At 41.0% G+C, this 14,720-nt stretch overlaps 2 protein-coding genes across 4 annotated transcripts in view; one reads left to right on the forward strand and one right to left on the reverse strand.

Moving 5' to 3' along the window:
- Positions 1 to 5,190: 5,190 nt before the first annotated feature.
- LOC101673909 (cytochrome c oxidase assembly factor 4 homolog, mitochondrial) lies at positions 5,191 to 7,875 on the reverse strand. The gene is made up of 2 exons (XM_004768079.3): positions 7,715 to 7,875; positions 5,191 to 5,824 (listed from the first exon to the last, which is right to left on the reverse strand). The coding sequence occupies exon 2, from the start codon at positions 5,810 to 5,812 to the stop codon at positions 5,483 to 5,485; it is 330 nt and encodes a 109-aa protein (XP_004768136.1). The 5' UTR covers positions 5,813 to 5,824; positions 7,715 to 7,875; the 3' UTR covers positions 5,191 to 5,482.
- Positions 7,876 to 7,932: 57 nt separating this feature from the next.
- PAAF1 (proteasomal ATPase associated factor 1) overlaps positions 7,933 to 14,720 on the forward strand; it is a 44,146-nt gene continuing 37,358 nt past the window's right edge. The window contains exons 1-3 of one of the 3 annotated variants that reach the window (XR_006604198.1): positions 7,933 to 8,027; positions 10,434 to 10,474; positions 11,491 to 11,594. Coding sequence is in view for 1 of the 3 variants with exons in the window: in XM_045071383.1 (XP_044927318.1) it covers positions 7,981 to 8,027; positions 10,434 to 10,474; positions 11,491 to 11,594 (192 nt within the window). In the remaining 2 variants the exon portion in view is untranslated. The remainder of the gene's footprint in view (positions 8,028 to 10,433; positions 10,475 to 11,490; positions 11,595 to 14,720) is intronic. The other 2 variants (XR_006604197.1, XM_045071383.1) reach the window with 2 other exon arrangements.

The following is a 14,720-nucleotide window of genomic DNA, read 5'->3' on the forward strand; positions in this document are numbered from 1 at the left end:
GTGTCTATCACTAGTTCATTCCTTCAGCATACTTTTAGTTTTGAATGTTCCTTTGAATGTGCCTAGAATCTCTGTGATAACATGAGGGGTAGGCAGGAGGGACAAGAGGGAAGGTCAGTGGATTGGGATTTAGAACAGCTGGGTGCTAGGTTTGGCTCCATCAGTATACAACCTTTGGGATAATCTGTTTTTGGTCTTCATTTTTCTCATCTGTAAAAAGATGAGATCACTGGCCTAAGAGGGAAGCAGACTTTTCCAAGGTTAGCCAGTGCCAGCCAGGGATTGCTCCAGTTCACTCAATTTCTGGTTTAGTGCACGTTACTGAGATTTTGAGAACTGACATTTTGTGTAGATCATTAGCTTCCAGGAAGATTGAATGGGGTTGAATTGGCAGTCTTCCTAGTTAAGGCCAACAGTTTCCTCAGCTTCATGTTTTAGTTCCCTTCCTCTGGCTAAGGATGCCTTCTTCTGCCACCACCACAGAAGGCTGGAATTTGCCAGCTGTGGACTCTAAAAGGGTAGGTTTACGTAAGGAAGGAAAGCTCTCTGTGCAAGCATTGGTTGGGTCTAGAACTAGACCTGCCGGAAAGGCACTGAAGACAAGTGGCCAAAGTGTCTTGCGCTAGTTTAATGTGTACTTTGACCTCTTTGTGTCATTTATGTCTTCAAATATGTGATCTCCCTGGAGAGTCTGAAATGATTCATTGAGTTCTTATAAATCCCCCCAGAATAACTTTCATTCCTAGTCATTTCAGGTTTAGGTCACCATTTAGACAGAATGCCCAGGCTCTGAAAGATGCCCAAGCTCCAAAGAATGAAAACTCTTCAGAAGATTGCTGCTAAAGGAGGAAAGAATTCCTCCCACTTCTGCCTGCTGTAAGTCCCTGCTGGAGCAGAGAGCCCTATCATTCTATACAGTGGGAAGCATAAGGTTTCAACCTGAACTGGCTCCAGTTCTCTTTGGATTTCTAGTCAGCAGCTCAAGGACTTAGCCTGGAAATTTTACCTGAGGGAGGGAGATTGGGAAGCATCTCTTATTACTCACCTAGTAAAACACATTACCATGCAACTTTGTACTGAGCACAGGCCAAGTCCCCAGCCAAGGACCTTGCAGGGAATGGCCAACTCATGAGCCACAGCGACACCCAGCCAAGTCTCTCCACTCATCCCTGGCACCAAGCCTCTGTACAGAGATAGGTATAGATTGTTCTGGACAAGCATGGACCACCTTAAATTACAGCTCCATGGCTGTCGGCTCCAGAGCTGAACGACTAAAATAACATGCCAATCTAGAACACTGTGGGCAAGGTGCACTGGTTAACCTCCTTTTTGTAAAACACTAAAAAAGCCAGCCAAACAAACAAATCCATAATATTTACATAGTAAATAGTTACTTACTATTTGTTAAGCATCATACCAGGCAGTGGAAGATCAGGAGAGCACAGAACAGAACAGTATATACCTAAGAATAAGACACACTTGAAAGTCTAGCCCCGGGCGCCTGGGTGGCTCAGTGGTTAAGCTGCTGCCTTTGGCTCAGGTCATGATCTCAGGGTCCTGGGATCGAGTCCCACATCGGGCTCTCTGCTCAGCAGGGAGCCTGCTTCCTCCTCTCTCTCTGTCTGCCTCTCTGCCTACTTGTGATTTCTCTCTGTCAAATAAATAAATAAAATCTTAAAAAAAAAAAAAAAAAGAAAGTCTAGCCCCTAATCTAACCTTTATTTCCTCTTCTGTGAAGGGGAGTTAATGGGGTTACTGAGAAAATGTAACTCAGGAGAGCACCTAGCACACAATTAACATCTAGTGAATGCTTACTATGTACCAGACACTTCCTAAGCTCTTTACCAAAATTAATTTTTTCAACAAGTCTATGAGGAAGGTCTACATTTATTAGTTTTAAGGCCTATGAGGAAGGTTTTACATGCATTTTTCAGAAGAAAAAATAGATCCTGAGATGTTAAGTAATTTGCCCCAAACCACACAGCTAGTAAGTGGCATAGTGGGATTTGAAAGCAGTGTGTCCTAGAGATTGAGAGCAAACTTTGGAACCAAACAGCCTGAGTTAAATGCTTCATAAATATTGTATGACAGTATTTATTACATATATACATTATAAATATAATAGTTTTAATAGTTCAAAAATGCTAATAATTTTTATTTGCTATTTATATTATTATCCCTCATTTAATTCTCTGCGCCAAGAAAATAATAATTCTCTATTATGCCTATTTAATAGGCATAATAGAGAATTTCCTCATTTACTTGAGGAAACAGATTTGAGTGGCAACAAAGCCCGCTTCGCCCAAATACATTCTGTGACCCACCCAGTGTTAGCTCTGTGTAGGAGGGGTGGAGTTTTATAAAACTTGCACTTAGCTGGTTTGTAAGCTAGTCTGCTAGTGAGTCCTGTCCTTCCTCTACTAGAATCCCACCCGCCCTCCCCACAGACAGTTATTTCTATTTTAATTACATAAATTAATATGTAGATACATTTCTCTTGTAAAAGATTTGAATATATTGGGGCGCCTGGGTGGCTCAGTGGGTTAAAGCCTCTGCCTTCGGCTCAGGTCACGTCTCGTCTCTCTCTGCCTGCCTCTCTGCCAACTTGTGCTGTCAAATAAATAAATAAAATCTTTTAAAAAAATTTGAATATATAAGCAAATATAGTCCTTATTGATGGGAATTTTGCATGGTGAACATTTATTCACTATATAAACAATGTTGCAGTGAACATAACAGTATATACATCTTATAAAAATATATTCAAGAGGGTTCCTAAAAAAATTGCTGTTGAAATATATATTTTTAAGTTTTTAAGTAAGTAATCAAATTCATGACCCCAAGATCAAGAGTTGCATACTCTTCTGACAAAGCCAGCCAGTAAATATATAAATGTTTAAAATATTTACAGATCCTGGGGCACCTGGGTGGCTCAGTCAGTTAAGTGACCAACTCTTGATTTCAGCTCAGGTCATGACCTCAGGATCATGAGATCAAACCCCACATGGGGCTCCACGGTGAGAGGAATCCGCTTTTCCTTCTCCCTCTACCCCTACCCCCATGCACGTGCGCACATTCTCTCTCTCAAATAAATCTTTAAAAAAAGATAAAATATTTATAGATCCCATCAAACTGTCCTCCAGTAGCTTTATTAACTTACTATCCCTTCAGTGTGATTGTGCCTGTTCTTCATCCCCACCAATACTGGCTGTTATTAATACTTTTGATTTTTGTTAATAGAAATAGCTAATACTACTTCATTTAACTTTGCTCAGTTTTTAATTGGGCTGTTTGCTTCTTACTGATTTCTAGGTATTTTTATTTATTTATTTATTTATTTATTTATTTATTTATTTTAAAGAGAGAAAGCTGGGGGGCGGGGGCGCAATGGGGAGAGGCAGAGAGGGAGAGAATCTTCACAGAGCCCTACACGGCTTGATCTCAGGACCTTGAGATCATGATCTGAGCTAAAATCAAGAGTTGAATCCTTAACTGACTGAGCCACCCAGGCACCACTTATTTCTAGGTACTTTTTACTTATTGTAGATGGTACACCTTTCTGTTACATATGTTACAAAGAGGTAATGTTTCCTTCATCACTTAAGGTTCAACTCAACTAACTGCCTTTGAAATTCTTCCTGCCAGCTCCAGTCCACACTGTTCTGATGACCCACAGCACTGAGCAGACAGGGCCCCACAGAGTCTTTACTGATTACTAATTGGGATTTTACTGTTCTTTAAACTGGTATTCCTCTCATCTTTTTCCCTCTTTTCTCTTTCTCTCCTCCCCAGTCACCAATGCAAAGACTCAAAGTAGTTATAGGGCTTACTATACTTCAGATTTGCACTTTTAATACATAGATGCTCAAGAAATGTTACCAATGGGTGGCTCCGATCATTAAGTGTCTGCCTTCGACTCAGGTAATGATCTCAGGGTCCTGGGATTAAGCCCCACATCAGGTTCCCCTGCTCAGCGGGGAGTCTGTTTCTCCCTTTCCTTCGATTGCTCCCCCTGCTTATGTTCTTGCCATCAAATAAATAAAATTTTTTAAAAAGTTACTGATGATGATGAGAGCATACACCCCTTTACATTCTAGCTTCCATGGCAGGAGTTACTCTTCCACCTTCTTTTCTACTCCCAAATGCCTCCCAGGACTAGACAGAAAACAGAATGCACAATGTAGTTCCATAGAAGAAAAATGAGAAGCAATGGCAACTGTTATTAACTGGAGAATACAACCATCTCAAAGAGGAATCATTACTCAATTCCAGCAAATTGTCAAGTGGGAATATAAGCTCCATGATGATAGCTTCTCCATTTTTTAAGAGCTGAAAATCTGTATTTTATGTTAAATGTGCCTTTTATTTATTTACTTTTTTATGGCATGAAGGGGATTCAGCCACTTAAAAAGATCTTATTTATTTGACAGAGAGAGTGCACAAGTAGGCACAGTAGCAGGGAGAGGGAGAAGCAGGCTCCCTGCTGAGTAGAGAGCCCTATGTGGGGAATGATGCCAGACTCCATCATGACCTGAGCCAAAGGCAAACGCTCAACTGACCGAGCCACCCAGGTGTCTCTGTTAAAAGTGCCTTTTAAAGATTTTTTTTTTTAATTTATTTGACAGAGAGAGATCACAAGTAGGCAGAGAGGCAGGCAGAGAGAGAGAGAGAGAGAGAGAAGGAAGCAGGCTATCTGCTGAGCAGAGAGCCTGATGCGGGACTCGATCCCAGGACCCTGAGATCATGACCTGAGCCAAAGGCAGCGGCTTAACCCACTGAGCCACCCAGGCGCCCCTAAAAGTGTCTTTTAAAATGTCAGGCAACATTGTGTGTTTGTTGGGCTGTGAGCATGTTGAGGTCAGACTCTGCATCTGTCTGGGATATAAGAGGAACTCAGTGTTTATTTTCCCGTATGTTTTCTTCCTTCTACTAGATTAAATGAAATATCCAGATCAACCAAGGAAAGATAAAGGCACTTACATAATGGCTAGTAATTAGTTATTCTAATGTTGTTTTATTTCCACCCTTCAAACCAGACTAAGTAACACGAAGAAAGAGATCCTATTATTCATCCCATCAGATCATATTATTCATTCACACAGTAGCTGGCACAAGGAAAGGTCTTAGAAAAACTTGTTAGTCATGTGTTGAACCAATGATGAATAAATGAAGACCTGACCAGGTAACCAATTTACATTTAGATTGTGAATTTACTTTTCAAATTAAGTGTCCATGTAATCAGTACTTGGCACACTGACCCAAGATGTAGGACAGAAGACCATCCATTAACCCCAATCTTTGTTTTACTTAGCAAATACCAGTCAATATTCAATATTGGTGAAGATGTGTGGTATCTCACCATGAAAATATCACAGCTCTTTACAGCAGTCATGTCCAAACCCATGGCTGCCGAGCTTTCAACGTCAGTCTTAGCTGAAGATAATCCCCGAGTTTTATACTTCTTGGCCCACACTTCTGCTGTTCAGGACTTCTTCCCGGGATCTCTCTGGGTGCTAGTTTCTGCAGGGCCATTCTCTGGGGATAGGTAGTTTGGAGACTCAGTGGTGGGACGGCCTCGCTCTTTCCTCCTCTGCAGCTCCTCCCGCCGCCTTGCCTGCTGTTCACTCATGCAGTCCCTGAAGGCCTGTACCTGCGGCTGACACTGGCGCCAGTCCTGGTGTTGGGCCATGCACTCCTGTACTGCATAATGGGAAGCAGCACAGCCAGAACGGGAGATCAGCCGGTCCAGGGGGTCCTCTTCCTCATCTTCCTTCTTCACCTGTCGGGCCCAGGTATGGCCTTGAGTTGACATCTTTGGGAATCTCTGGAACATCAGTGGAGGCAAGGTTAGAGTAGGGATGTGACTATGAGGTTCCCCTATTATAAATAACACTGACCAAACCTATTTTGGTTTGGTTTAGCCTATTTATGCATTTGTCTCCCATTGGAGACTGTAAGCTTATTTGAGAACAGATATTCGGCCTGATTCATCTTGATGCCATCAGCAATAGGCCTGGCAAGAGAACAGATCTGCAAAATGGTTTGAACTCAATGAAATTACAAGTATATGAGAGTGTTTAGCACAGCACTAAATAAGCTAGAATGGATTCTGCTAATGGAATCTAAAATAGGTGAAATGTCACCTTTTTGGAGCACCTGTCTTGGATCCACCCCCAAAATAATTAATCTCTCTTCTTTTCTCCTATTAGCCTTTTCCTATGGTTGGAAAAGAACATGGTTTAACATTTGGGAGAGCAACCAAATATGGGTAGAGTTTGACATACAGGAGAAATGGAGAGTTCCGTGTGGCTGTAGCGTGCATGGGCCAGGGCAAGAGATGAGTCTGTGAGATGAGAGTGCTTAATGTGAGGTGGATTTGCCCAGACTGTCTTCCTAAGATCATCTGCTTCACAGCACCCAGTAGAAAGTAGCCTACAGAAAGAATCTGAGAAAGGTTTGAAGGGAAATAAACTCAGCCTTTACACACATTTCACCATGACAGGCTTTAAAGGAACTAGTACTCTTTAATGCCTTTCCTGTGTCTCTCTGGTTCATTCAACAAAGGATCATTAAGTATGTATCATGCATGAGGCACTACGCTAGAGGATACAGGAGTGACCAAGACTGACTGAGTTCCTGCCTTAATAGTGTATAATCTATGTAATAAACAGACTACAAGGCAGTGTGTACGGATATCGAAGACTGGGAACACACTGGAGGAACACCTAATCCAGACATGGCAGGAACAGGCAGGGAAGGCTTCCTGGAGGAAATGATTCCTAAACTGAGACTTGAAGGATAAATAGGAGTTAGCCAGAGATGGGGAGAAGGTCTATTCCCAATCAATGGAAGAGGAGAATCACAGGTTGAGACAGATTTAACACAGGAAAGGAACTGGAAGTTCTGTATGGCTGAGGAATAGCATAAGAAGAGAACTGTAAAACAAATGAAATTGGCGCTATGAGAAAGTATCTAATCATAGCAAGGTCTTGTTGGCCATAGTAAGCAGTGCGGAAATTACAAAGATTTAAGGACTCCAAAGCCTTACCCAAAAGTCATTTGCTTTGGAGGCAAACCTGAGGAAGGGGTAAATAGGCTTTGAAAAGGGACTGGGATTGGAAACCTAGTTTTGTCACTAACTGGAAGACCTTAAGAAAATCACTTCGTAGTCTCTCTTTAAAAAAGTGTCTATCTCACAGGACTGTCGAAGGCTAAATGAGATAATGCACTTAAGAAGCCTGGCACGTCCATAAAGTTCAATACATGAGTTTTATTACCGTACAGAAAAAGTGCCCTGGATTCTAACCCAAGAGATCCAGATTCGAATACCAGCACCACGTCTTACCACACAATCTTTTTAGCTTCCTCCTTAATAATAGTTAACTCATAGAATTAATGTAAGGATTAATATGATAATGAACGAAAATTGCACGGACAACAGGAATCAGTAAATGTCACGGTATTCTCTCCCCACTACATCCGGCTTCAGTCTTCCCTGGAGTGAAAAAGAGGAAGACCCATGCTTGGAGATCGGGGCAGGCTACACAGTCGGCAGCTGGCCTGGACTGGGAAAGCAGAGAAATTCAATTGTCCAAGTCACCTGCAGCTACTCTCCGACTTAACGAGAGAACGCATGCGCGCACGCGGCAGTTACCCTCTGTACCGCTGTGCCCGCTACGCCTCACTGCGCAAAGACGCGGTAGGCAGTGCTCACCGATCAGGTTGGACACGAGAACTCGGACGCGCGTTCTAGCACGTCGACGTCAGTTTTGCAGGCAGTTGGAACTCTTCCGACCCTCAGACCGAAAACCAACCACTCTGGGGAGAGGGGAGGTGGGGAACCTGAGTGCGGAAGTGGGAGGGAGAGGAACCCGCCACATGTATTCATTGGTGGCCTCTCAGTATAGATCCCGCCCCCAGTCCTTGTCGCAGCCCCTTGGCGACCCACTTCCGGCAAAGAGCGGAAGAGGCGGGGTTAAGATGGCGGCGCCTCTGAGGATTCAGAGCGACTGGGCCCAAGCCCTCAGGTGAATGAAGGCCCAGAACCGGGACGGAGGAGGGTAACGCGTGTAGTCTTTGCGTTAAGGAGAGCTGTATCCAGTCCAGGATAGAGATTACCTACATCATTGGTTGAGGGATCACTGGATGTAGCAAACCCACATGATCATTTGTCTTCGTTTTCAGCAGAGCTGTCCTGAGGCAACGTATATGTGCTGTGATCCCAGTATCAGAACTAGGACCAATGAGTTGGAGAAAGACAGGAAAACTGGGAGGCAGGAAGACTCTTGGGCGAGGAGTCAGTCATTTAGCAAGTATTTACTGTTCGTCAGTTATTTGCAAAGGTCCTACGACTCAACCACCTCCACGTTGTCTTTGAGTTTATGATGAAATCTTTGTATCCTCCTAAGACCCCTAGTGCTATGTTAGATAAATTGCACAGTTCTATTCAGGAAACAATGTAACATCCACTATGTCCAGGCTGTGTGCGGGTGGAGTTTAGATGAATAATCTAAATTTATTTTTTTTTAAAAAGATTTTATTTATTTATTTGACAGAGGGAGATCACAAGTAGACAGAGAGGCAGGCAGAGAGAGAGGAGGAAGCAGGTTCCCCGCTGAGCAGAGAGCCCGATGCGGGACTCGATCCCAGGACCCTGAGATCATGACCTGAGCTGAAGGCAGCGGCTTAACCCACTGAGCCACCCAGGCGCCCGAATAATCTAAATTTAAAGGATGGCTCCTGCCTTTAGGAAGCTGACAGTGTAATTGGGGATGCACAGCAAACCATTCATTTAACATTTATTTTTTTTTTTAAAGATTTTATTTATTTATTTGACAGAGAGAAATTACAAGTACACTGAGAGGCAGGCAGAGAGAGAGAGAGAGAGAGAAGGAAGCAGGCTCCCTGCTGAGCAGAGAGCCCGATGCGGGACTCGATCCCAGGACCCTGAGATCATGACCTGAGCCGAAGGCAGCGGCTTAACCCACTGAGCCACCCAGGCGCCCCTCATTTAACATATTTATTGATCGTATACTGTGCAGGTTGTTACTCTGCACCAGGATGAGTACAGCAGTGCCATGAATGGCAACTGTTATTACTAATAGGGGTTTTTCACATTAAACCATGGTAAAGATGAAAACATAGCTTTTTGCAATTAAGAAAATTATGCTTTACTATGTGAGCCAAAATGAAGTACACATTACTTACTACAATAAGTAGTAAAGTAATAAAGATAAGTAATAAAGCAAGGACATTGACATTTACTGAGGACCACCACAAAGTGGTGCCTAGGAGAGAATGCAGGAGAGGAATCAGGAAGTAACTTGTCCAAGATTTTGTAGCCAGTGATAGAGAGTTACTGTCAACCTAAATCTTTCTTTCTTTCTTTCTTTTTTTTTTTTTTTTTAAGATTTTATGTGTTTATTTGAGAGAGAGAGGATGAGCAGAGGGAGAGGGAGAAGCAGACTCCCCACTGAGCAGGGAGCCCGATGCGGGGTTCTATCCCAGGACCCTGGGTTCATGACCTGAGGCCAAGGCAGACACTTAACCGACTGATGTGCCCCTAAATCTTTCTGTCCTAAAAGTGTAGGTCTGGGTGTGTGGGTGGGGAGGATAGGGTGGCTGGGTTACGGACATTGGGGAGGGTATGTGTTATGGTGAGTACTGTGAATTGTGTAAGACTGATGATTTACCGACCTGTACCCCTGAAGTAAATATGTATGTTAATAAAAAAGTAAAAAAATAAAATTGAAAAGTATAGGTCTTTTTCACTATAACCTAAAAATGTTAGAGTGATGAAATAAAGATTGGGATGATTGGGGCGGTGCATTCTAAAACACATAAAAAGTCAGTGTGAGCTGGTGGAGTGCAGAAATTGCATGCTAGTCCCATGTTTCTGTTCCTGCTTTCCAGATAGCTAGGTGACCTTGGACAAGTCACTTTCTGAGCTTCGGTCTTATCTTAACATGGGGATAATAAAAGACATTTTCTTAAATTGTGAGGATTAATGATACTGTTTGCAAAGTGCTTAGCACAGGGCTTAGCTTACAATAATCCCAGTAAATATCTAAATATAAAGTATTTGTGATTTTTCAGAGCTGTGTAACTTATAAATGAATAGTGAACTCCCTGTTGTTGAAGTATTTGAATATTCATTTAACCTATTTTGAAGTATTTGAATAGTCATTTAACCTGTTTTTGAAGTATTTGAATATTTATTTAACCAATAGACATCTATTCATTAAACACTTAATGCATCAATATTTCTTTAATAAATCTTGTTTTATAATAATATAAGCCTGGATGAGATATTAGACTAGTCATACTTAAGTACTATCCAAACTGAAGATTATATGATCTTCTTTCTCCCTTGCACCAGGGGCATCCTTTTCAGCATTTAATGAGCCTAATTAGTCTTTTGTCTCTCTTCATAGGAAGGATGAAGGGGAAGCCTGGCTAAGTTGTCACCCCCCAGGTAATGTCCTTTTGCCCAAATTAATATGCCTTCTTTTAGAGGTAGGGGGATTTACTACCCTTAGAAGAGAGTTAGAAGAGAGCTTCATACTTTCTTTTGGCTCAGACTCCTTGCACAATGCTCCTAATCTTCAAATGTTCTTGACCAGTTTATGTGTAGGATATTTTATTTAGGCCCCATCACCAAAAACAGTGTTCTCCTTAAGCAGATTTTCTAGATTACTGAAGCGTAACTCAATGCTATGTATTATGTGTATATACTGTGGCTAAATGCATGTGTGCGTGTTGATCTTCATCTTTCATCGTGGAAGAATTATATTTCACAGTCAGTAAAACTGAGTTTGAGATTGCTTTAGTAGGGTTTTTTTTTTTTTTTTAAGATTTATTTATTTTGGGGGCGCCTGGGTGGCTCAGTGGGTTAAGCTTCTACCTTCGGCTCAGGTCATGATCTCAGGGTCCTGGGATCAAGCCCCGCATTGGGCTCTGCTCAGCAGGGGGCCTGCTTCCTCCTCTCTCTCTGCCTGCCTCTCTGCCTGCTTGTGATCTCTCTCTCTGTCAAATGAATAATGAATAAAATCTTAAAAAAAAAAAAGATTGATTTATTTTTGGTTGGGGGCAGGAGCAGAGGGAGAAGGAAAGAAACTCAAGCAGACGGTGCACTGAGTTCACACCATGGTCCAGGGCTCCATCTTGGGACCCTGAGATCACAACTCTGAGATCATGACCTGAGCCAAAATCAAGAGTTGGGTGCTTAACTGACTGTGCCACCCAGGAACCCCCTGGTAGCTTTCTCACAAATGCCGTAACTTTAAATCTTTGTATCTAATTTTTAGCTCTTGAGCATATTCCTACCAAATTAGGTTCACCCAGACCAGGGGTTTTTTCTTTTCACAAGTACCTTCTTTTCTTTCATGAACCAATTTCCTGCCATCTATATAGATGCCTGAATTAAATCTTCAAGGAGAATAATGTTAAATTATTATTTTCCTGAGACAATGCTTCTTTTGTGTTATGTAGGTAAACCAACTTTGTATGGCAGCCTAACTTGTCAAGGAATTGGCCAGGATGGCATCCCAGAAGTTACAGCTTCAGAAGGATTTATTGTGAATGAGATAAACAAGGTAGGTTTTTATATCCTCTAAATGACACTGGGTTAATACCCATATATCTACTTTAAATATTTATACTGTAATTTATATATGTTTGTCATCTTTATTTTATTTGTATAGTAATCACAGTTTTTACTGCCTTGGATGTCAAGAGTTGTTTTTTTTTCTTTTGTAGTTACATGTGCTTTGAGATACCTTTAGTTGCATACACTTCCCTTATATCAGTGCTGTCCGATAGATGAATTATGTAAGCCACATATGTAATGTAAAATTTTTTTTTTAAGATTTTATTTATTTATTTGAGAGAGAGACAGTGAGAGAGAGCATGAGCAAGGAGAAAGTCAGAGGGAGAAGCAGACTCCCCGTGGAGCTGGGAGCCCGATGCGGGACTCGATCCTGGGACTCCAGGATCATGACCTGAGCCGAAGGCAGTCATCCAACCAACTGAGCCACCCAGGGGTCCCTGTAATGTAAAATTTTTTAAGAGCCACATAAAAAAGGTAAAAAGAGGGACACCTGGGTGGCTCAGCTGTTAAGCGGCTGCCTTCGGCTTAGGTCACAATCCCAGGGTTCTGGGATCGAGCCCTGCATCGGGCTCCCTGCTCGGTGGGAAGCCTGCTTCTCCCTTGCCTGCTCCCACTGCTTATATTCCCTCTCTCACTGTCTCTCTCTCTTTCTCTGTCAAATAAATAAATAAATAAATAATCTTTTAAAAAGTGAAATTATTTTTAATAATATATTTTATTTAATGCAATTAATCTAAAATACTATTTCAACTTATAATTAATATTAAAAAATTATTAGTGAGATACTATACATTCCTTTTTTTTTTACTGAGTTTTTGAGACCGTGTGTGTATCTTATATTTACTACACATCCCAATTCAGACTAATTTTTTTTTATTTATTTTATTTATTTTTTATTTTTTTAAAAGATTTTATTTATTTATTTGACAGAGAAAAATCACAAGTAGATGGAGAGGCAGGCAGAGAGAGAGAGAGGGAAGCAGGCTCTCTGCTCAGCAGAGAGCCCGATGCGGGAATCGATCCTAGGACTCTGAGATCATGACCTGAGCCGAAGGCAGCGGCTTAAACCACTGAGCCACCCAGGCGCCCCCAATTCAGACTAATTTTTTATTGAAAATAAATAAGTAGGGGCACCTGAGTGGCTCAGTGGATTAAGCCGCTGCCTTCGGCTCAGGTCATGATCTCAGGGTCCTGGGATGGAGCCCGGCATCGGGCTCTGCTCAGCAGGGAGCCTGCTTCCCCCTCTCTCTCTGCCTGACTCTCTGCCTACTTGTGATTTCTCTCTCTGTCAAATAAATAAATAAAATCTTTAAAAAAAAGAAAAGAAAAGAAACAAGTAAAGGTATTTAGGTTATATAAATTTAGAGTTGAGAACATAAATTCACATACCCAGGTAGTTCCAGATATATTTTTAAAGTTTTCCAAAAACTGAGGCAAGTATCAGTTTTTAAATTAAACTTTAAATAAAATTTAAAAATGCAGTTTTCATATACACTGGCTGTATTTCAAATGCTCAATTACCTCTTGTGGCCAGTATCTACCATATTGGACAGCATAGCCTTTACAATGTATCTGGCTAGGCCTTGATGAAGACCTACATAAATAGTAGTTTTTCTCATTGTCTTTGAGGTGAGTAGATAGCCAAACAAAGTATTGCAGAACCCATGTTCTGGTGAGATGTGTAATTAAATTTTTTTTAGTTGTGAAATATTTCAGGTATACTGATAAGAATGGATGATACTTTGTTTTTTACATAAGACTTTAAATGTTAATTTATTCCAATTTGTGCAAGTTAATAGGCTATATGTTATTATATATGTTTTGCATTTGTTTTTCAGAAACAGCTATGGCATAGTAGAAACTGTCAGAAGATCTGAGTTCAAGTTTTAGTTAACTCTGACACTAATAATATGATTTTTGGACAAATAACTTAGTTTTCTGAGCCTGTTTCCTCATTTACAAAATGGAGATGTGCTACCTATAGACTGATTAACATGGAGTGAGACTGCATATGAATGAAAACTAAAATCTTACAAAAGTGAGTTGTTGTTCATCATAACAATCCTGTGGGATTGGCATTTTAAATTTCCATTTTGCATATAACCAAACAGACTCAGAGACATTAATTAACCCTAATAATCAAAGCTAATTAGACTGTATACCAGAATTGAAACCAGTTCTATAAACTTCCAGTTATGGACACTACCTTGCAAGCCTACATTTTTCCCAAGTGTTTTGCCCATATCCATCCATAGCTTCAGTGCTGACTTCCTTTCTTCCTTTCACACTTAGGCCCTCATACAGTCCTTATCTCTTCCAACATTATTGCTAATTTCTGTCTTGTACCTGCTGAGTCAGACAGTAAATTCTTATGGTTGAACATTCATTTGTTTTCTAATTGCCATGAGTCACTTTGCTCTTTGATGTTGCTGTATTGTTCTCTTGAACAGTAGATTATGCTTAAATATCTAAACCTGGAGGATAAAAATGTTTGACTTGGAATTTTATCTTAGTGTGGAATGCCCACACTCCTCCTCTAACCCCCCCCACCCTGAATTTTATGTTTTGATATCTCTTGCAGCTTTTCATTACAATATTTTCATTAACAGCATGATTCTCTACTGTTGATATTGGAAGGTAGTTCAGTATTTCTCTTCCTCCATAGTTTATTTATGTATTAAAGGTTGATTTGGTCAATTGATAAGCAGGAGAAAACTACTAATTCTTGAAATCTTTCACATAATTAGTCCCAAAGAAATGAAGTCTTCTGAGAACAACCACAATTCTTATAAATGCCTGAACACTAAGATTTTGGAGTTCTTTGAATCCTTGCTGGTAGGAATATTTAAGCCCGGAGAGTTTAGCTGACACTCTAGTTTTGGGTGTAGGAGGCAATTCCAAATCCAGGTCAACTCTCTTGCAGCTGTGTGGGCTTTCTTATGGGGTTAGAAGCAAAATTCATTTGATGAAAAGACTGCAGGCAGCCACATATGGCTATGCTGGCTAAGAAAGTGCTATTTATACAGACAGATATTCTAATTGCCTTTTTAAAAAAAGATTTTACTTATTTATTTGACAGAGAGATCACAAGTAGGCAGAGAGTTGGGGGGAA

Source organism: Mustela putorius, unplaced genomic scaffold (assembly GCF_011764305.1).
Source record: "Mustela putorius furo isolate JIRA1106 unplaced genomic scaffold, ASM1176430v1.1 tig00003987_pilon_pilon_pilon, whole genome shotgun sequence".
Lineage (NCBI taxonomy): Eukaryota > Metazoa > Chordata > Mammalia > Carnivora > Mustelidae > Mustela > Mustela putorius.